The sequence below is a fragment of the Andrena cerasifolii genome, chromosome 1 (genome assembly GCF_050908995.1).
Source record: "Andrena cerasifolii isolate SP2316 chromosome 1, iyAndCera1_principal, whole genome shotgun sequence".
In the NCBI taxonomy this organism is placed as follows: Eukaryota; Metazoa; Arthropoda; class Insecta; order Hymenoptera; family Andrenidae; genus Andrena; species Andrena cerasifolii.
The window spans coordinates 24,295,315-24,317,573 of NC_135118.1; the positions used below are offsets into that span (position 1 = coordinate 24,295,315).

Below are 22,259 nucleotides of genomic sequence, written 5' to 3' on the forward strand. Positions count from 1 at the left end.
TCTCAATATACTTGTACAAGTTTGAGAGCTGAAAACTAATTTTAATGACTGAATTTCAACATTTTCTGACAGTGACATTATGCACAAGCATCCCTCACTGAAAGGGAGGCTTGATCGAAATATTAGGGAGACTTGGTCAGTGAACTTTAAGAGTAAATAACACATTAATTTTCTAAAAAATATTTATTATCTTCGTCCATAACGTAAAATAAAAGGAGTATCAGAAAAAGAAAGTAGACTATAACTAACTTGAAAGAATTACTGCAAAAATAAAACCGAAGAATTAAACTCTATGGCATAACAACGTAAATGCATTCTCAAAAGATATTTCACTTACATATCATCTGATTAAGATGATGGATGAGGAAAAGATTTTCCTTCTCACTTTCTTTGCCGTATTTTTCTGTTCCATGGTTCTGTGGTTCTTTTCGGGGCATTTTCAGCTGTTCAAGTATCCCACCTCACACACTGATCAAGTATCCCTCAATGTAATCGATTTGAAAAAGATGAAAAATTAAGCTTACCTTAAATATTTAGATCAATCAATAAATAGCATTAATAGCCCAGAAATTGCTGTTTTTACTTAATATATTTCAAATCGTTGAAAATGACACATTTACTCGAAAGGAGGAAGAACAAGCAGACCGAAATATTTACTTTTTGGCTGCAAACCAGATCGAAGTTTCTAACAACATTACTTTATACTCCCAAAAGAAAACTGCAACGTGAAGTGTCGCGATAATGCAAAAATTACCACGGTAACGTGACAGCAGGCACAAATTGCTAATATATTAATTAAAAACCTGATGTGATCATGTATCCTCGCTGATCAGCTATCCCACCTTTCCCCTACTTACATCGTCTCTATGACAAACAAACCCTCCCCTTTCGACAGTTTTACATCAATCCATTAACTACATCACATTTCAACCAGAAACGTCCTCTGTGTCCCGAACAAATTAATCACCACCCTACACCCACTCCTCCAGCAGTAAGTACACCTGCAACCGCTAATATATTCCGAAATAACGACTCTACGCGCCGTGGCAGATGAATCAGCCAGAAGGCAGCGACGCATCGCGCAAAGATCACACGTGAGTCACGTGATCCCGTGATCCCGTGATCCACACGCCCCTACGGGCTGCAACCCTGCGCGGCGCTCGGAGCAGGCCTGGTCCACCCGCGTCCGTCGCTCGAGCGGGTCGTTATCGTCTATGAAATAAAGGGGAATCGAGCGGCGCGGAGCCGCGGTAACCTCCTTCTCCGTCGCGGCCCAGATAAAGCCTCGCTTCGGGCAACGAAACACGGTCAGACGGTTCGCAGACGCTCATATACATATTTTTGCGGCGGTCTGCCGCGGCCGTTGCTCGTTCACGTGCACCTTATCGGGCGATCGCGTGGCCGAAGTTCGAGCTCCACGCTCGGCGGATTAATTAAGCAGCGTGATTGCTGAAATTCCGCCGGCATAATCGGACGGTGGTCGGCCGGAGCCACGGCCCCGAGCGTCGCCTTGGCGGATAAGGTTCGAAGATCGGGCGGCACTGTTCCCCCCGGTCGGCGAATGATTCACGCGGCCTACGCGGATTTACTATATTCCTGCAAGTGACCAGAGCCGTCGTAAACAGCCGATAAACGGTACAAATACTTTTTTATTTATTGCCAGACGGGCATGCCTCTCGTTATCGGTCAGTGGAGCCGAAGCGCGCGAGTGTACGCGAACTTATACACGCCCGGCCTTCCCCTTTTTTTTTTTGCTTCCCTTTTCCGCGGCCCAACTTTATCCGCATTGTGCGCATTCTCTCCCACGCTCCTCCCCGCTGCTCTCTTTTTCTAATCGCGTTTCTTCCGCACGTCCACTTTCCGGTTTCGCCGCCGATCGATCCCCTCCTCTTTTTTCCCATTCATGCGAAAGGAAGCGAGACGAGACGCTGCCACCGCGGCTTTCGCGCGGCGCTGGAAAATCACCGCCCGCTGGGACGAGCGGTGACTCGCGTCGTTAAAGAGTTCAGAGTCTTTTGCGATCGATGACGCACCGCTGAGAGGTTGCGGTCCGTTTTTGAGAGGGTGGGAAATTTTTTATCTGAGACGCGATCACATTGGGATCGGTACGATGTTGGAACTGATTTCATTGAACTCACCCTGGATTCGACACAGGAAGCTTCGTTGTAGCAAATCTGTAAACGGAAGCATTGAGGCAATTTCGAACCACTCGATCCACGTTTCAAACATCCAACATCAAACTCCTGTGACGTAAATTTCTCCATTTAGGGTAGTTGTGGGACAGTTGCCGTACCTTACGCAAAATTGTCACCGTGTCTAAATTTTGCAATGAAAATTTGTTCCAAGGATACATATTATTAGTTGAACATCTTGTCCTGCTACTGGTATTAAAGAAGATCAAAATTTTAATATTTGTCACTCTTCAAAAATTGAAACTAAAGACATCCATTTTTTAGGAGAGACGACGCACGTGCGGGAGTGGTGCCGCATTTCGAAAAACGTTTAATTTTCCATTTAGACTTGTTAATGTTAACGTTCTCGCTTAGTAATAAAATCGACAGTGTTGCATTTTATTACCGATAACCCTGAAATACCGAAGGTGCGGCGGCTCTCCCAGTGCGGCGTCTCTCCCACAATTACCCTACACTCGCAAAAACGATCGAGGCGTTAAATAGTTGAGTTCGCCAAGCGGGGTGGCGGCGTCGCGCCTCCGGGACAATAAGTGGGCGCCAATTAACCGGCGGACGTGATTTTCGAGCGGAAGAATTAAAAGTTCGCCCGAGCGGCCGGCTGGAGGGGGTCGATTTATAAATTAATGCCGTCACGGGCGCGGAGCACAATTTATCCGCGAGTAGCCGTTCAGTAGTCGGCGGATATAATGGCGCGAGATCGTGTTCGTTGGGTCACGTGTACTCTCTCTTTCTTCTCGGCACTTCGTTTCGCGTTCTCCTCCTCCTTTTTTATTTCGCCCTCGTTCTCACTCCCTCGAGCCCCCTTTGAGCGTACAATGCGATCGATAGAACGTCGCCGGCCGATCGACTTCGTAACGCACCGTCGAGTGCGCCCGATTTCGCTCGAATTCCCGACTAATTAGTCACGTAACGCGCCAGATCCTGCAATCGTCGATCGGCCTGGAATTCGCCGATCAGATTTAGCCGCGATCGCGCGCCACCAGCCTCGCGATCCGTGCCGAACTCGGGCTGTTCTCTCGCTAACCGATCGCGATTGATAACGTGGAAAGGACAGCCGGTGGCTGCGAGCCGGGCGAGAAGCGAATTAACACGTTCACAGTTCAGGTCTCCGAACGTGAATCCCTTCTTCCCGACGCTTTTCGTAACAGCGAACGCACCGCAGATTTATTTCGACATTTGCGAAATGTGTATTAATCAATTTGTGAACGATTGCACGTTTACGGACGTGACGTGCGATCGTTTCCAAATTGATTAATACTACCGCATACTTTCAACATTGCTTTCGCAAGCTTCGCCCGTGAGAGCGTGGCGTTCAGCCGCCCAGAGGTTCCTTCCCCGTTTTTCACAGAATTTTAAAAATAAGGCCACTGTGGACGTGTTAATCGCGTTGACAGACCGTCACCGACAGGGAACGAACGGCCGAGGAGTATGAAATTGAAATTTGCTAACGGCGGAAACTCGGCGCTGCCCCGTGAACCCCGATACCAGCAGAGGAAATTACAAGCCTCGAGTCTAGAACCGGCGTGCAACATTGTGCGGCCTTATTAAGAGCGGGACCGGCGAGAAATAAATAGGGGAATTTGCATCTCATCCAGGGGGGGCGGGCTCGTGGAAAATTAGAATAATTTCGAGCACACCGGCTATCGTAACGGCCGTCCAGACGGTCGTTAATAATAGCTATTTACCGTTCCTTCGCGAGCTTTTCATCGGAACACGTCGAAGCGCTTTCTTTTTTAACCCTCCGCCGACACATACTTCGCATCTCTTCGTTATTAATTATGATTGCTACCCGAATCCCTTTGCAACTTTGCTCGTCGTCCCCTTCCCCCTTTTATCGAATTAACGGTTACTCCTCGAGCCTACTCTTTCCGTTCTACAAACGATCGAGCGATAGATAAACTGAATATTATAGGAACGTTTATTCGCGCGATCAATCCGAATCTGTCCGTGAAGAAGGTAGGTACAATAATGGTCCAAGCAAACCGGCAGATCTGAATAGTAACAATAATCGCCTTAAGGCATTCCTGTTTGTTGTCATTGTTTTATTTGATATATCGTTTCTCTAGTCTCTACACTATGACATTCACTTTCTGTCGTTTATAATGGGCTTGTCCCGTCAAATAATAAATAAATAAATAAATAATACTGCGTCACTCGCTGTCTATACCGAGCAGAGCACAAGGGGATTATCCAAAACAGAGTAGTGGTGGAGATTTAACCCTTAACTGGTATCTTGGGGTCGCTCATGACCCCAGGCACGCAAAGTTCGCTGCAAAATTTTTGGTTGTCTAAGCTTGTAAACTGTTTTTCTAATTAATTTTATAATAATAGTTTAACTTTCTAGGTTTCTATTATTTTATACATTACCTAAGAACAAAATATTCATAGAGGTTGCTCTAGTGTCGACTTTACAAATTTCTGTGTCCCTTTTTATTTGGGGTCTGCCACGACCCCAGTATACCAGCCACGTTTGCCAAAAACAGTATACCAGTTAAGGGTTAAGGAAAAAGGCCCAAGCGGCTGCCAGTAGTGGTAACAACGCGATGCATAAAATTAATCGTTGAAGATCAATGGTAAACATTTCCTCGAGCACCTCTACAACCACTTGTCTATGTTAGAATTTTCCTTGTAGGCCCTGAAGCGATTGAAATCGTCGTTAGGTTCGCCAGGGTCGCTCCCTTATTTGCAGGGTGTCCATATAACTCGCGCATTCATTAATTAGTCGATCATTTATTTAGCTGAAACCGACTGTTTCTCTGTCCTTCGTGCCAACAAAGGCAAGGTGGTTATCGTCGCGATCGTTCCGTCGCGTATCGTTATGACACGCGCGTCGTATGACGACCGGTACAAGTGCGCGCCCTCCTCGTTTCGCTCGGTGTTACGCTTTAAGAAAGGCGCGATGCATCATTTCTTCGCGAAACGCTAGCTGAAGGCTCGCATAATAATCGTCTATTTAATAAACGATTAATCACCGGCCAGCTTGCGCCGCACGCGCGCTATCGAATCCATTCGAAGACAAAGAAACGCGAACACTACTTTTCTAGGTCTACATCTGGGAACGCGTAGAAGAGGTTCGAGGCAGAGGCACGTTGCTCGAAATACCTTGCTTGAATTTATTCCTTGTTACTATATCGAACCAGCGAAGATTCCGCTGTGACAACCCTTCGAAGTCACACGGGGTGTACCGCGCCCCAGGATATCTTTGCCAATATTTCTGTAAATTTTTAGACCTTAATAATAACATTTAAATTTCGGTCACTTTTAACAAAAGAAGAAATCCCTTTTATTCCCAACTATTTTTTCAAATACAAAGCTCAAGATAGCAAAATTTAGATTTCTAGAAAAAGACTATCACTATTATCACTCAAAAGTTAAAAGATTCAAAAAGATTTCATTGTCACTGATTTCCAGGTCTTGAAACGGTTCCGAAAATAACTGTTTAAAACTGTTATATAAAGGTTCTGATTAAAACGGTTATGGAGAACTTTTATTCCAAATATCTGTTATGAAGAACCGAAATTTCTAACTATTACCTGTTTCGGTTACGGTTCCTATTTCCCTCTTCATATCAGTTCCATAACCGTTATTTTTTCGGTTCTATATCGGCTCCGAAACGGGATCCAGAATCAATTCTTATATCGACTTTTCCCTAATTGATATCATTCATTATCGTAGTTTGCTGTAGAAGTTCATCTTTTTTACAAAATCCTTATAGAAACAGGAGAAACTTTTAACTTCCTATTCTGAATGATATAGTATGTGTGAATGTAAAAAATATGTAGCTGGTTTATTTATTTCATCGCTTTATAATACATGATACGTATAAATGTTTCTTCTTTTTCCATAACGATTTTGTAAAGAATACGCACATATACAGTAATCTGCAGCTACAATAATTAATGATATCAATTAGGGAAAAGTCGACACAAAAATTGATTCTAGAACCGTTTCGGAACCGATATAGAACCGAAAAAATAACGTTTATAGAACCGATATGAGGAAGGAAATAGGAACCGTAACTGAAACAGATAATAGTTGGAAATTTCGGTTCTTCGTAACAGTTATTCAGAACAAAGGTTCTTCATAACCGTTTGGAGAACCGAAATCGATATTATAACAGTTTCCAAGCCCTGCTGATTTCTAGTTCTTTCCTCCGAATTAACGTAAATAATTCTATCGAGTCTCCTCTATTACAAAAATGTAAAACAGAACGTTCATTTATGTTTCATCGACCTCGACTCGCGAGTCGAAGTTCCCGCGATTTTTCTTCCCGAGCGACAGGTACCAGATGAATTTTTCCCGCGAGCGTTCGGTTCGATGTTTCCTTTGCAAGAAGCCGCCGGGGCAAGAACCGCGGCGTTTCTTCGGCGATTAGTCACTCGGTGACCGATTTCCCAGCGGTTTTCTGGCACCGACATTAGCACGGCAGGATCGCGGCAGAAGAGCCGCCGCACGGCTTTATATACCGGGTGCGGTACACGCATGCTTCCGCGTTCAAGTTCCGCCCGTTCAAGTTACAGCACGCGCAAATAACCAAGTCACGGCCCCGTTTCTATTTACCAATCCGCTCGCAATCTACGCTGCACCTACGGCCATTAAAACGTACGCGTCGCGCTGCGCTCGTTACAAGTTCACTTGACATTTAACGAAGGACAATCTCCCTCGCCGCCGTTGGCGGCGAAAAAACGAGACTCTCCGCGGAAACCCTGGCAGCCGTGTGAAAACGCTTTTCGACCTGAATTCGCCGCGTTTATAATGTCGGGGATCTGAAAATCCCGCCGAAAGCCGCACAAATATCGGTCCCTTCGCTGCTCACCGCGGGGAGCAAAATCCGCGCTCGACGTCGCAGCCCGCTACGAAGCAATTGTCCCTGAGTGGGGGCGGTGAAAATTGCGGGGTGGATTTTTTTGTTGGCCCGACCTCCAGATTTGCCGGATATCGATGCAAATTTCCAGCGCTGCGCAAACAAGGCCGCACGTGTCGCAACTTTTCCAATTACATTTGTACGTTTGCACAATTGGCGCCCGTTTATTGCTTTGTGCCTCGACGTTGCTTTGTCGCCGCTGGAAGCGACGATAAATATAAGCTGGCCATATTAGCTAAAATTAAATATTATACAACCGTGCAGTACGTCGGTCAACATGCCTCCACGTGTGACCGTAAATTGTAACATTCGAAACGTCCCATTAATCACAACGTCAACCAGTGGCGGGCGTTTGTCGCGTCTCCTTTGCGAAAACTCGCGGGAATCAGTTTCTTCCGGCAACTAGGCGTTCGGCGGGTTTAAAATATCCGCGAGGTGAACATTGCGCGCGAAAATTGTTCCTAGGACAATGTCGGGTCCTGCGAAGAAGAGAAGTGGACGGATTACCTGCAAATTGTGCCCTGGTTAATCCCTTCGCTATTAATGCGGGAGCATAAACATAAAATCACGCGTTCGAAAAATTTACAACCGTCGAACCTCGGGTCCACGGTGACACAAAGGAGCGCCCGAAAACTACCCGGACGACCGTAACCCAGTAAATGAGTGACAAAGACCGTGCAATTATCCAGTAGACCCTAAATCCCTTCCGCCGAAAGTACCTAAGCCGATAATTACTCGAAAAGGTTCCCCGGGGGAGAGAAGGAAGGGGAGGCGGAGGATTTAAGCAGAATCGCTGAAAGAAAATTGACACCACTGGACAGCTCCATTGTTAAAACGAAACTATGCCACAGTCTAGGTCCCCGCGTATCGATCCCATTACTCGGAACGTGTAATCTAGAGAAGGATTACCGTCGACTCTTGGACTTCGGCCTGACGTATAACTCTTTTTTTCATCGATCACACCCATGCTGGTTTCATAAATTCTCGCTCATTACTCCCCAGGCGGCAACAATTGCGCTAATCCCGGGGCCGCTGGGTAAGCCCTGCTCTCCGGTTCGCCTGCTAAATAAATAAATGAGCAAGGTGCAACCGTCGGCCGGGAGGACGGGCCGAATTCGCCGGCAGGAGGAACGATACTGGGAACTCGATCGAGCAAACAATGATTCGACTATTCCGTACGGGCGAGTATATTTCAGTATTCGGCGGCCTTCGCCGGAGCTACCAGGCCTCGGCAAAGAGAAAGGGAGAAGGAGGGGGGAAAAAAGGGGAACAAGGATTTGTTTTCATTGACATACCAGAGCGGAGCTCGGCTTGTTTCGCAAAAATCTATTTTCGCGCGCTAATTATGTAGCGGCGGGAACGCGACGCGCGAGCGTGCGCGCGCGCCTCTCGGGCTCGCGTATTTTCCCGTCATCGTCCGTTGCCGGGCGAGCGAGCGAGCGAGCGAGCGGCTGCTCTCGGGCGATTGTTTACACTGGGACGAAGCACATTGGTGGTAAACGATCACGATAATAACGCCTCCCAAGTTCGATGACTGCGTGACATGTTCAATGGAAACCTCCCGGCGGGATAAAGGGTTTTTTTTAGGTCACTCCTCGGGACAGGGGCGAGTGCTCCCCCCGCGATCTGCGCTCTTCTTTCTTCTTATTTGCCCGAGCTCCGCTCCATCCAGACGCGCGCTCACGTCTCGAGGGATCCATCAGCGGAATCTTTTCGCGCGGAATGTTTGCCGATGCCGATTCGAGTGGTTTTCGATCGAAAAAATTTGAAGGCTTCTTGGAACTTTCAAACTCTTGAAATTGAAGGAATATTTCGGGTGTTTTGAAATAAGACGCGACTACTGTTTACGATCGTTTACGGTAGGGGAAAGGTGGGATAGTTGATCAGAGGGGATACATGATCACATCAGTTTTTTAATTAATATTTTGGCAATTTGTGCCTGCTGTCACGCTTTCGTTGTAATGTTTGCATTATCGCAACACTTCACGTTGCAGTTTTCTTTTGGGAGCATAAAGTAATGTTGTTAGAAGCTTCGATCTGGTTTGCAGCCAAAAGTAAATACTTCGGTCTGCTTGTTCTTCCTCCTTTTCGAGTAAATGTGTCATTTTTAATAGATTTAATTAAAAGAAGTAACTTTTGTCTTGAAATTTCTTTTCTATCTCTTACACATTGCGAGCTAGAAAATAAAATCGAAAAATAGCCGAATCTTCAGGGGTTAATTTCACCCCCTTAGTGTGATTTTTGGCAGCAAAAAAAAATTGCGTTGTAATCAGGAGAAGATTCTCTACATATCCACAAAGTTTCAGAATTTTTTGAATTTTCGGGTTCGGGATCTTCCCTTGTCAGCCGCGACTTCTTTCGGGCCCCATAAAAGTGAGCGAGGGGGAGGGATGTGAATGGTCGCGGAGCTCGTTGTTTGGCGAAAATGTTTCTAGAAATGAATGACGTTGGCTCCCGTTGCAACGATACAACGGCCAGGCAATTACTCATTTAAAGAAACGATAATGCCACCGATTCGCGGAAGAGTCAACAACTGCGAAACCGTTCTCGGTACGCTGGACTTTGTCGTTCCGTGTGTAAGACGGCTTGTGGCTGCACACGACGTGTAAACAAGATATCAACGCTGGAACGTCGAACAACAATATTGTTAAATGGACCAGTCGCGGATATTAATCGGCGCGGCCGAGTGGTGCTGTCGTCAAACGCTCGCCGACCACGCATTTGCGTGCACCGGCAACGTATTATTCGGACGTGGGAATAAATGGGGCGGGATTTGTAAAACGGATGACCGTCGTCAACGGCGCTCCAGTACATTCGTCATGACTTCGGACCGAGCGAGGCGCGTAGTTAAAAGAGAAACTGAAATTTTCAACATCCCAGTACTCTAATTGCTCGATATTTGTGTCGAACATTTTGAAGAATTTTGCCTACGTTTTCTATAATCTCTTTCGCGTAAAATTCGGATTATTAGATATAGCTTTACATCGAGGGTGCATTTAAATAAAAATAGTGGAAGAAGGTTCGTTGATTTTCTAACTGCTTTTGAATTTGGGTGGCCCTGTGAGATCCAATTTTCTTAGAAGAAATCCTCATTGGTAAAAAAATTTCCCTCTGTCCTGGGGAAGGGGGCGTACACTGGGGTACGAACTTGGGCCGAAGAGTGGTAAATTTATGGCCCTTGAGGCCCCAAGTATTTCAGGAAAAAGGGTCCGATTTTTACTTCAAGTTTCTTTTCAAGGGTTTTTTTTTCTTAAAAAGTCCCCTTTGGTTAGAGAGAATCCAGGATTATATTTTCCAGACGTTGCGTACCGGAACGTCCGTCGAGTGGAATTAATTTTCATAGAGGCATGTCACGTCGTGGTTGTGACGTTTGCGATGTCGTCGTCGTTGCTTTCGTTTCGCGTAAGACGGTATCGTCGGTCTGATATTTATTTTTGTCGCGCGACGCGTCTCGATCTTCCGCCACACGGCGCCGCTCAACATCGTTACACAATTCCATTGTACAATATTTGCCGTGTGATTTGCAGATACGCGGCTGATGTGCAGCATTCTTGAGATTACGCGTGAACTACTTTTCGAGGGAGCCGCGATAAAGTTTTTATCGGCTCGCCTGCGTGCCCGATCGTATTGAGCTTAACATACAATGATCAGGCGGCCGTCGAATGTTTTCAAAATCGATAGCCGAGCGATAGTCCAACAGTCAACAAACACGCTGTGCGCGAAACACCCGAGGATCACACGAAACAAATAGCACGCGACAACGGTAATGCTCCACTGACCGTCCGCGCGACAACGTAACGACCGCTCGAAAGGAGAGAGCGAACGGTCGGGAAGGTAAACGGGAAGCTGAAAAGGGCGCGAACCGAGGTGGTTACTCGATATTCGAATTGAGAGGCTGCTAAACGCCAAGGGAAACGTCAGCCGCGTCCGAATTAGCCACGGAAACGCGCAGCGTCAATGTTTCGCGTTCGAAATGGGATGAATAAACGCGAAAGAGGCTTTAAAAGGGCGCGCATTCGAATGGGTCGAGCGAAGAGGGCACGCTAAGTGGCTGGGCAAAGAAGAAGACTGAGGAAGGCGTTCATCGGGGGATAACGCGCGGAGAACCGACCGGATGCAACGCCAGAATGGGAATGCAGGCGTCCGCGCGCGCGAGAGCCGTTACTCGCGTCGGGTATTTCCCAGAACGCGACTATAAACAAACAAACACACCAAGAGAGATAGACAGGGCAGCGCGCGCGTGTGATCCGTGCCCTCCCTTCCAAGGCAACGCAACACACAACGACCAGCCAGCAGTTCCACGTACGAGCCAGCGGTGGGGAGGGGAAAGAGAATACTGGCGCCGTCGGTTGAGTAACCCCACCAGGAACACCGCGCATGCGTACCCGCCTGGATTCCCTAGGCTTTCCCCACCACCGGCCGCGTCAGTCCGCGGCCCCACTCCCGGCGCTCCTTCCCCCACCACCTCGAGCGGCGGTCAAATTCGCAGCGTAAAGTCGCTCTGGACGTTTGCCGATGATGACAAAGCATCCACGATGTTTACTGTCAATGCAATACGCCGATTTTAGCCAGGAGGATCGAATTCATCGGACGCCGCTGGATCAATATTTCGATGGAATGTTTTGCTTCGATGCGAAAAGGAAAGCAGAGGTTTCTGGGAAGCTGCGTCCGCCAGAATGCGCGACGCTCTCTTTCGAGCCCGCTTTATTACTTCCCCGTTACCGAATACCTCGCATTCCACATTCTCCACTTTATTCTTCCGATTATTGCAACGAGATTGCTACGGTTGTACCACATACTTCGGAATCTAAACGTTTCGCCAAGCTTTTAGATAAATTCTCGGACTCTTGTGACTCCGAAACTGTCTCGTCGGAGAAGGTTAAAAGGAAAGGACATGCCAGGCTGCCGTGCATTATCTTCTGTTCCGCGGTGTCTAGGAGAGAAGGAAAAACGGTCGTATCAGGACCAAGAAGAGAAGAGAGACTCGAGGTGGTGTCTCGATGCTTTCATTGCAATTTTCGCACTTGACCGCAGGGGTAAGCGTGCTTCACGATCCGCGGTAAGATTACCATCGACGCTGCAAGTGGTGGTGGGAGCGCTACCCCTCCAGCTCCCCACCACCGTTCCCGGATGCGGGTCTCGGCGGCCGATGGTGGTGGAAAGCCGAGTGGTGGGGCCGAGGCGCAGGAGAGGGGAGGGTTGCCGCCAACGAGTGGTAGCATGGTGGGGGGAAAGCGCGGGTTAGCAGCCGGGACATGGTAGGCGTAGAATTCAGTAAGCGAACGGCTCTCAACGGCCACGAACGTGTTTTTCGTTCTTCGGTTCCCGCGTATATGCATATATATATCTATATATATATCATACGTGTATATATGTATCCGAGACTGATCCGAGAGAAACATTATCGAGACGTTGTCGAAAATTCGCAACGTAAACCGCAACAACAAACGGACGCCGCGACACATATCCGGTTTCTCGAGAGTTCACTAACGGAAAAAAAGCAAAATCGACCTCCTAAAAAAGTAACGAGTTCTTTGGTTTTTCGACACTTTGGTTCTTCGATTTCGTTTCCGCAACTGTGGCTTTAATCATTCAAACTGGATTCCAACAAGCAGTACGTGTCGCGATTACATCGCGGCTACCGGGGGCTTAAGAAACTATTCAAGGTAAGAGGAAGAAGAAAGTATAATACCGATCTACATTCCTTAGACGCCAGACTAACGCGGCCTACGCGAGAGGAGAAGTAACGAAACAGTTCGGGAAATGGTGTTGTATCGAGTGTGCGACGAGCCGCGCTGCCTGCTAGGGTAGACCTCCAGTGTTTGTTCCCGCGGAAATAACAGGATATTTTTTTCGCGAACGGTAGCTTTCCCGCTCGCGGGGTTACGATTCGACGGGGCAAGCGACGCGACGCGCAGGGAAACTCCGTCGTCCTGACAACGGAACGACGTTTGCTTGTCGACCGCGCGCGAAATAGAGTGTCCTTTATTCTCGGAGGGAAATTCATTGAAGTTGGTCTCGATTCGTACAGGCTATCTGAGAATCGCCCGAGACGACGTTCCCACGGATCGCGAAACAGCCGAAGGACAGAGTAGCGTGTGGTAACATTACATAGAAAAGGCCCCTCTTCGACAAAATCGTTTCATTGTCATGATTTTTATGTCACTGCCGCGGCTTATATCGTTTTCTGACCGGATCGTGATTTTCTCCACTTTGGCGGGAAATATGTGGAAATGTCAGAATTGAAACTTTTGCGATGTATTTCTTCTCTTCGAGATTCTATCGCCTATTTCGTCGTTTCGGGGACGAGTATGAACGGGATTTTGAAAAGTTTTAGAAAATCCAGCGAAATCGAAGGATTCAGATTTTTCGTATTTTGCCTCGCCAAGAGGATCAGTACACTCAATATGGCGAAAGATAGACTGGAGGATGTGGCTAACGCTTCGCCCTAGCAGCATGAATAATTTACCGCTGGGTCTAAATAAATCTTTTCCGAGCTGTGGGTTTCAAAACGCGAACGAATCTCGACGCCATTCACTTGGTTAAGCTGACCCCCTCGAACGCTACTTTCAAACAATCCACAATAAAGCTTCTACTCACGATCGAAGAAGCGTTCTTTTACCCGTGACAGACGCGTAGACTGGAGAAAATTGTTACTTCCTGCTAGCGAGTTCGCTGCTAGTGAAATGAGCGTCTGTTGAGTAATCATCGTACACTCGGGACTGGAAAAAAAAACTGCTTACAATTTCAAATCTCCCCGACAGACGAGAACGTTACTCTATATGCATCGTAAAATATGTCAACAAATTATATTTATATGCATTCAAGTGTACTATACGTCTAGCGTCAGAAAATACTTTTTCTCTCCCGATTGAAGTTTTATTAAGAACAAGGTTAGATCGTTCGTGCGGAATAGTATCGCGGTACTTGCCCCGTCGAATGGTTACTTATCGACTAAACAGAGTTACGTACATGATAATAACTCGTATCGACGCTCCCCGGTTTCGGCAACGCGAGCAAATTGTCGGGGAACGGTGGAAAGCGACGAGAGAAGCGGAATTGGCCGCGCGAGGTCGAAGCACTCGCGCGCGCGGTACACGTGAACCACGAATGATCGCAAAATTTCGTTCCACTCGAGACCACCGGGCGAGAGAGAGAGAGAGAGAGAGGGAAAGCATCGTTATAACGGCCATCGACGGCCGCGACCGAAAAAACATGTTTGGATCGATCGCTTGTTTATACGATACGATGTGAAAGCAAACAGTTCTGTGGCCGCCTCGGTCGCGACGTAGCTCGATCTTTGTCTCGGGATACGCGACGCTTATCTTGACCGACACTCGAAAAGAAAAGAGAAAAACACTTAGCAAGCGCGCTCGACGGTTTGACCGGTCGGTTAATGACTCTGGGTCGCTCTCTTAAATATACACACGCCGAGATTCCTACCTACGCTGCAATAGTAGCGTTCGATTTCATCGATAAACGTCAATATCTCGCGTCTAGAGATCGTTTCCCAGGGCAGAAGCGATATGTCGTAATTCTACGGCGCCTGTACAGCGTGGTAACCAGCGCCTTCATTCACGGATGTTTACAGTATTGCGTTTGCCTCTTTTCGTAAGTTTGTGCAATAAGTAGTAACATCCTTCCCTGGCCGCGACCCGTAAATGGCTTCTAGGTGACGCGCTAGAATTAGTAGTACGTACATACCTATACACCTAGTGCATCGTAGAATAATTCTTTGCACCTTCCTTTGCACGCCAACCGCACTCTTCCAACGAATGCGCTCCTAGCGAGAAATCTCAATATATAAAGCGGAAAGCTTCTATATGTTTGTGTTTGTCTGTCGTCTAAAAACTTTCGAACGATAAACTGTGGGATCGCGAAATGTGCCCCAGTTCTCATTATGCCTGACTAATCCAGATGAATGTGACCATTTTCACAAAAAAAATAATTTTTTTTTATAAAATCTAAATTTCGGGCGATGGCAGTAACGGAAAGACATACAAATATTAGGTACGTTATTGTCAGACATTCCCGTCTAGATTCTCAGTAGCCCCTACTACACGCACCACACAGTCCGACAGTGCAGTCGGAATAAAATATTTGAGTACGACTGTTCCTCTCTTTCTAGCAGTCTTCATCCCGTTTCCCCTCGAATGAATGCATCTAGTATGTTGTCTGAACTACCAGACGCTTTTCGCGTACAAGGATTCAATATTTGATTGCATTTAGAATTCAGTGTGTTCAGTACCTATACGTATGGCGAAAAAAGATTTTGAAATAGCTAGCAGCACGTTTCGCTTCGTACTGTCTCGCATTGAAATTCTGAAGATCTGGACACACGATACATTGGAGTAGTATGCACTAACGATATCCCCCTGCTTCGATATTGGACGTATCAGGTGTTCGAAATCGACGCGAGGGGTGAAAATTCGTTGACCCCTGAGACGTATCGATCCCCGAGGAAAATCGTCGCGTTCTCCGTAGGCCCTTTTATTAGTCTCTCTTAGAGCGGGCAGAGCAGCACGCCGTGGCGCGTTCCAATTTAGCCCGTGCGGGCGCGCGCGAGCCCGACACGTTTCTCAGCGTCTGCGAATGCAAAACATCTCATTCACGGGCAAAAGTGCTGGCCGCCTGCGCCAATAGGCGTAGTCCCTTCTGGTAGTCGGCAAAAAGCCCGATGCGACGGGCTTAGAGAGGGAGGAAGGTATACGATCATTGCTCTCCGTCTCTCTCCCGTTCCCGTGGTCTCCGTCTTCCTGGCCTCGCGTGGCGCGCACCGCGAAGGGAAAGGAGGAAAGAATGTGTCGCGTACCGTCGGCAGAGGGCAGCACCGGCTTGGCTGCACGAAAAACACAAGCTCCGCGAGCGGAGGCAGATGGAAAGAGAGAGCAACAGAGAGAGAGAGAGAGAAGGACAGACCGCAAGATAGAGAACGTAGAGCAGGAGCGCGGGTACGCGAGAGAAGGAGACGAGACGAGCAAGGCTAAAATTAGAATGTCCGTTGGAATGCTGCTGGATTGTGTATGTACAGGGTGTTTCAGTGATCGCGGGAAAAGGAAAGAAACATGTAGCGATCCTTGGGAGGGAGCGAGGCGGAGACAAGAGTTTAACGGACGCGCGGGCTCGAAGTGATTCGTTGTTTTTTTTTCTCTCCTTTAAATGAGAAGATTGAATAGCCGTTGTCTCGGGCCACAATTTCCGGCGGAGTTCGTTTTAGTATCGCGAGGAGGAGGGGACGGTACTTGCCGGATTTTTCGCGGTGCACGCGCTTCTGTTATTGAGGGAGGAGGAGGAGAGTCGAAAGTGTTGCAGGGTCAGCCGTTTGAATTCGAATGTCATCGCCGGAAGGCTGTCTTCGCGAATTGTCCGTGTGGTCGGCTGCACGCGGACCCAGAGACGGGGCGGTTTATTTTAAACGCTCGTGTTCTCTAATACATCCAAGCGGTGCACAGTAGGCACTTGAAACTACCCATCTTGCTTTACATGCTTCTACAAATGCTATACCACTTCTGGAGCGAGCTGGTTGGGAAAGTTCCGAAGGCGATTCCTCCATATTTTCGAAACAGATACGCGATTCTCAATTATATTACGTCCACCTCCCCGTTTGGAAGGGTGCCTACGTTCGTGGCACGCAATTCTCCTGAAGGTATAATAATATCAATGCAAATCGAGATGGCGATTTCAAGCACCTCGCTCCTTACATATCTACGATCTAAGCAAATTGTGAGGTCGTCTGGTGGGACGTTAGTCGGGTATATCGATTATCCCGAGTCCCCTTTGCCCCGACCGAGACTTCTCGTTGATATCTAGCGATCGACGCTCCGGTCTCTCTGTCCTCCTCGTGCGGTCTCCGCCGACGGTTGTCCCTTGGTAGGGAGGGAGATAGAGGGAGCCGGGAGTCGGGGGACCAAGGAATAGATAAGCAAATAAATAAACCAGCGGGGCAAAGCGAAAGCCAGCGAAGCAACCCGCAGCAGCCAGGAGTAGTAAGGGCCGCTGGGTGGCTCTCGGGCAAATGCTCGACGAGGTCGACGTCCTGACACGGATGGTTGACGCCGTGGGGCCCGCCTCGTAACCGGCCTGGGAAGAAGAACGAGGAAAGGTGGATAAAGAGGGTGAAAGAAAGGGCCTTGCCGACTTGCGTTTTCATCGTTCTAAATATAAGTCCCTCCTTCTCCCTCCTGCGTTGTCTGCGCTGCGTCTTCGTCCAGTCTGGCCTCTCTCTTCCTCTACTCAGTCGCCTTGATTTTCTTGATTGGATCGTCGAACGCGTCTACCAAGAAGCCCGCCGGTTCCGTGAACTCAAAAGTTGGCCAAGTCTCCTCGGAGATCGAGGTTACATTGTAACCAATCAAAAAGATGTTTCTTATCAGATAGGGATTACTCAGGTATCGCAGACCTTTAACAATGTCTGTATGAATGATATAATAATCGGCACTGTTTACCAGGGCTTGAATAGGTTTCGAAAATAACTGTTTCAAACTGTTATATAAAGGTTCTGACTGAAAGAGTTATGAAGAACCTTTATTCGGAATAACCGTTATAAAGAACCTAAATATTAGACTATATAAGTATAAGTTACGGTTCCTATATAGCTCTATAACTTTTATTTTTTAGGTTCTATAACTTTTATTTTTTAGGTTCTATAACTTTTATTTTTTAGGTTCTATAACTTTTATTTTTTAGGTTCTATAACTTTTATTTTTTAGGTTCTATAACTTTTATTTTTTAGGTTCTATAACTTTTATTTTTTAGGTTCTATAACTTTTATTTTTTAGGTTCTATAACTTTTATTTTTTAGTAACTTATATAGAACCGACAAAATAAAAGTTATAGAATCTAAAAAATAAAAGTTATAGAACCTAAAAAATAAAAGTTATAGAACCTAAAAAATAAAAGTTATATAACTTAAAAAATAAAAGTTATAGAGCTATATAGGAACCGTAACTTATACTTATATAGTCCGATATTTAGATTCTTTATAACGGTTATTCCGAATAAAGGTTTTTCATAACTCTTTCAAGAATCGAAATCTTTATAATAACGGTTTCAAGCCCTGCTGTTTACCGTTTACATTTCTGGATATTCTCGCTAACAGAACATTCCTATAATGTTCAAGTTTCCCGCAACCTTGGCGAGAAGTTATTCGAATCTCGTGTTAGGAAATCCAAGGGCACGCGCACAAGTTTGAAACTGTGAAAGATCTCTCCCTGGCGGGAGGGTAAGAGTCTCGCTACCCGATAAAGAGCGTTTTGGCAAAGGATCATCCGGATTCCCCAGATCGAGAACGAGAACTCGTTTCTTCCTTTTGTTCGAGGGCCACGCACGGGCACATTAACGCGGGAATCCGTCTCTCTCTCGGCGGAAGTACACAATGGGAATGGGAGGAAGGAAGCAGCAGGCGAAGGGGTCGCAATCGTCTTTCCGGGGGCCGGAAACGGAGCGATCGCCGCTCAAGGATCATGCTTGCGTGCGTGCAGCCTGCTGAACCCTCCTCCTCTCGCTTGCGTCGCACCCTGCAGGTTTCATTGATGCCCGCAGCAACGGAGTGCAACGGCGTCTTCGGGATTCGTTGACCCATTGTCCCGCGCAGGTAGAGAGGACATCTGTTGTGAGGCACCCGTGGGTTCCTTATATGTACACGCCAAAAACGCGTCCTTCGATCTTCGCTACAGTAGCTGCTCTCGCGTAGAGGATACCCGAAACGTAAATGTACAAGGAACCTCAGATTTGCGCAGAGAGAAGAACAATTTCCATTTACAAATCGGTCGTCCGAGGTCGTTATCAGCGGTGGCCATTTGCGATAAATATTTTCCTGGACCTGCGTCCGAGGAGAGCTGTGTCCTTTGCGGTCGTCGGGACATCCTTCTAATCAGGGCTTGGATAGGCTTCGAAAATAACTGTTTCAAACTGTTATATAAAGGTTCTGACTGAAAGAGTTATGAAGAACCTTTATTCGAAATAACCGTTATAAAGAACCTAAATATCAGACTATATAAGTATAAGTTACGGTTCCTATATAGCTCTATAACTTTTATTTTTTATATGTATACACTCGGCGGTATGCAAGGATCACTTGTATACATATGTACAAATGTGTACATAATATATATTTGCTTACTTATTTATAATAATTTTTAAACGAAAGAATCGGTTCTATAACCGCTTTGTAACTTATATAAAACCTAAAAAATAAAAGTTATAAAACCTAAAAAATAAAAGTTATAAAACCTAAAAAATAAAAGTTATAGAGCTATATAGCTATATATTCTTTATAACGGTTATTCCGAATAAAGGTTTTTCGTAACTCTTTCAAGAATCGAAATCTTTGTAATAACGGTTTCAAGCCCTGCTTCTAATTCCTTTGTTCACCTTTTATATTTCTCGCTGCTTGGCCCAAGGTTTCCAGGAAACTTTCACACCCTCCGAGCGATCCACAAGTATGGATGTGATACTGTTACTCTCCCGTAATCACTCCCAGTGCGGCACACGCTTCCTCCTGGTGTCGCAACGTACGTGGGATACGAAGACAAACGGTTCTATCGTCGTTTCGGTCTCGTCGAGAATCGCTCGACGGTCAGACGACCGACGACTGCAGGCCATCCTGCTGACCTGCGCGACATGGCCGCGTATCGGCCTCAGGTGACGTCACTTCCGGCGCCTGATTTCCGCACGATCGTTGGCGGATGAGAGGAGTTAAGCGTCCGGACGCGTGCGAGTTACTGCCTCCTCTCTGGCGCTGTCCCACGGGGGAACGACCGTTTTCGAGTCGCAGTTTCGACGGCGCGCGAAGAAAGGGACCATGTGGAACGCCACGCTAATTAAGTCATTGCCGTTTTTTTGTTGCAGTGTGTGGCGAATCAGGCGCTTACCGTTTCGCCACAGCCGGCAGCAACGGTGGAGGGGCCGGTGTCTAAAATGTCTCCACCAACGAACGACGTGACCAACGGTGTGGTTGCGCCTACCAACACCCTGGCGCCCCGTGTTTCGCCGGTTGCGAACCCGGGCCTTAACCCCCAGAACCCACCAACACACAAGCGCTCTCCCAAGGATTTCATCTTTGGCAAGGTGATCGGCGAGGGAAGCTTCTCCACCGTAAGTGTATTATCCCATTAACTCGATTAAATCATTAAGAAGCTCCGAATTAACACCCGGCCAACGAAGCAACGGAGAAACGGTGGAAAAGGGGATAGGTTACCCCTAATCCTCCCCAGTGATTCTCAAACTTTTTCTCCCCTCCCCCCCCCCCCCTCCTATCGCCGAGAAAGTTCCTACCTACGAGGGTAGCTGTTGGTCCCTGAAACTTTTTCAGTCTCGCGACCCTCGGGTCGTAGTATCGATCTAACTAGATTCCGCTGGGCGTCAGTCGGTTTAGAGACCAGTTGTTCGAAGAAGCAGAGGGATAGTTGAGCCGCGTTTAAGCCGCGAAGCGCGAGAGAGGAACATAGATGTAACTTGGGGGAATTTCGGTTGATGCGCAGGTTTACCTCGCCAAGGACATCCATACCAGCCAGGAGTACGCGATCAAGGTGTGCGACAAGCGTCACATCATCAAGGAGAAGAAGACCGAGTACGTGCAGCGCGAGAAGGAGGTGCTGAACATGCTAGCGGGCGCGAAACACTCGTTCGTGCACCTGTTCTGCACGTTCCAGGACGTGGAGAGGCTCTATTTCGCCCTTACGTACGCGAAGAACGGCGAGCTACTGCCCTACATCAACAAGGTCGGCTCTTTCGACATCGAGTGCACCAAGTTCTACTCGGCGGAGATCCTGCACGGCCTTGAGTACCTTCACGGCCTCGGCATCATCCATCGCGATCTCAAGCCAGAGAACATCCTGCTGGACGAGAAGATGCACGTGCTCATCACAGACTTTGGCAGCGCGAAGATCCTCAAGGACCCGGAGGCGGTCGAGACGCGGACGGACGATCCTCAGCAACAGCACCAGCAGCAGTATCGGAGAGATCGCCGAGGCTCGTTTGTCGGTACCGCCCAGTACGTGTCGCCAGAGCTCCTTACCGACAAGACAGCGAGCAGAGCCTCCGACCTCTGGGCCCTCGGCTGCATAGTCTACCAGATGGTCGCTGGCCTGCCACCGTTCCGCTCCCTGAGCGAGTACATGATATTCCAGAAGATCCTCAAGCTCGATTACGAGATACCGGACGGCTTCTGCGAGCTGGCCAAGTCCCTGGTCCGCCAGCTGATCGTGCTCGAGCCCACGGAGAGATTGGGCGCCCGGGACGAGCACGGTGCCGGCTACCCCAGCATCAGAGCACACCCATTCTTCGAGGGTGTCGACTTCGAGACCCTCCACGAACAGACACCACCACCGATCTACCCATACCTGCCTGGCACGTCGGAGCACGAGGAGCTCCGGTCACAGTACAGGGTTCCCGATCACCTAGAGCCCGGCCTCGACGACAAACAACTCACCAGGCTTCTCGGTTTGGGCATCGTCGGCAACGACGACGACTCCTCCTCTTCCGAGGAAGCGCCCGCGGAGCGCGAGAAGACCAACGCGCGCACCACCATCCCCGCCCGCGAGAAGAAGCAGCTCAGGAGACGGACGACGATCGTCGACGACGGAAACATCACCGATCTGCGGCCGGACGAGATCAAGAGCCGTCTGGAGAAGCAGCGCGCCAACCAGTGGGACGTCTTCGTCGAGGGCAACCTGATTCTGAAGCAAGGCTGCGTCAACAAGAGGAAAGGCCTCTTCGCCAGGCGGAGAATGCTCCTGCTCACCAGCGGACCACACCTCTACTACGTCGATCCTGTAAACATGGTGCTCAAGGGCGAGATACCCTGGAGCCCCGAGTTAAGGGTCGAGCCGAAGAGCTTCAAGATCTTCTTCGTCCACACGGTGAGCAATCTTCTCCTTCCCGATTACAAAAGTATCTACGCAATTATTCCCCAAAGTACGGATCACACGAAGAAGCTGTTTTGTCTATGTACATCGAAACTAATGGAAATGTAAGCTTGGAAGGCTAGAGCGTCCCAATTTCGCGCGTTCACTAGAATACTTTTCATCCCTATTTGTATCGGACTATCGATTATTTTTAGCAGCGTTCCAAGCAATATTATTTCAAAATAAGTCGCACGCAGATAGCGGCGATCAGACCTTGGCCTAGTCCGATTATATTCCTGCTTGCATACCGCAACAATATTATTCACACTAATTTGACGATTTCCCTCTCGTGTTACA

The 22,259-nt window shown here is 47.8% G+C and overlaps 1 protein-coding gene across 6 annotated transcripts in view; it reads left to right on the forward strand.

Moving 5' to 3' along the window:
• The window catches only part of Pdk1 (Phosphoinositide-dependent kinase 1), a 645,970-nt gene that overhangs the window by 619,174 nt on the left and 4,537 nt on the right, over positions 1 to 22,259 (forward strand). For 4 of the 6 annotated variants that reach the window (XM_076816063.1, XM_076816084.1, XM_076816040.1 and 1 more), the window contains 3 exons: positions 19,906 to 20,151; positions 20,538 to 21,972; positions 22,048 to 22,163. In XM_076816063.1, the coding sequence (XP_076672178.1) occupies positions 19,906 to 20,151; positions 20,538 to 21,972; positions 22,048 to 22,148 (1,782 nt within the window). In that variant the 3' untranslated portion in view covers positions 22,149 to 22,163. Of the gene's footprint in view, positions 1 to 12,318; positions 12,723 to 19,905; positions 20,152 to 20,537; positions 21,973 to 22,047; positions 22,164 to 22,259 lie in introns of those variants that run through there. The other 2 variants (XM_076816093.1, XM_076816051.1) reach the window with 2 other exon arrangements.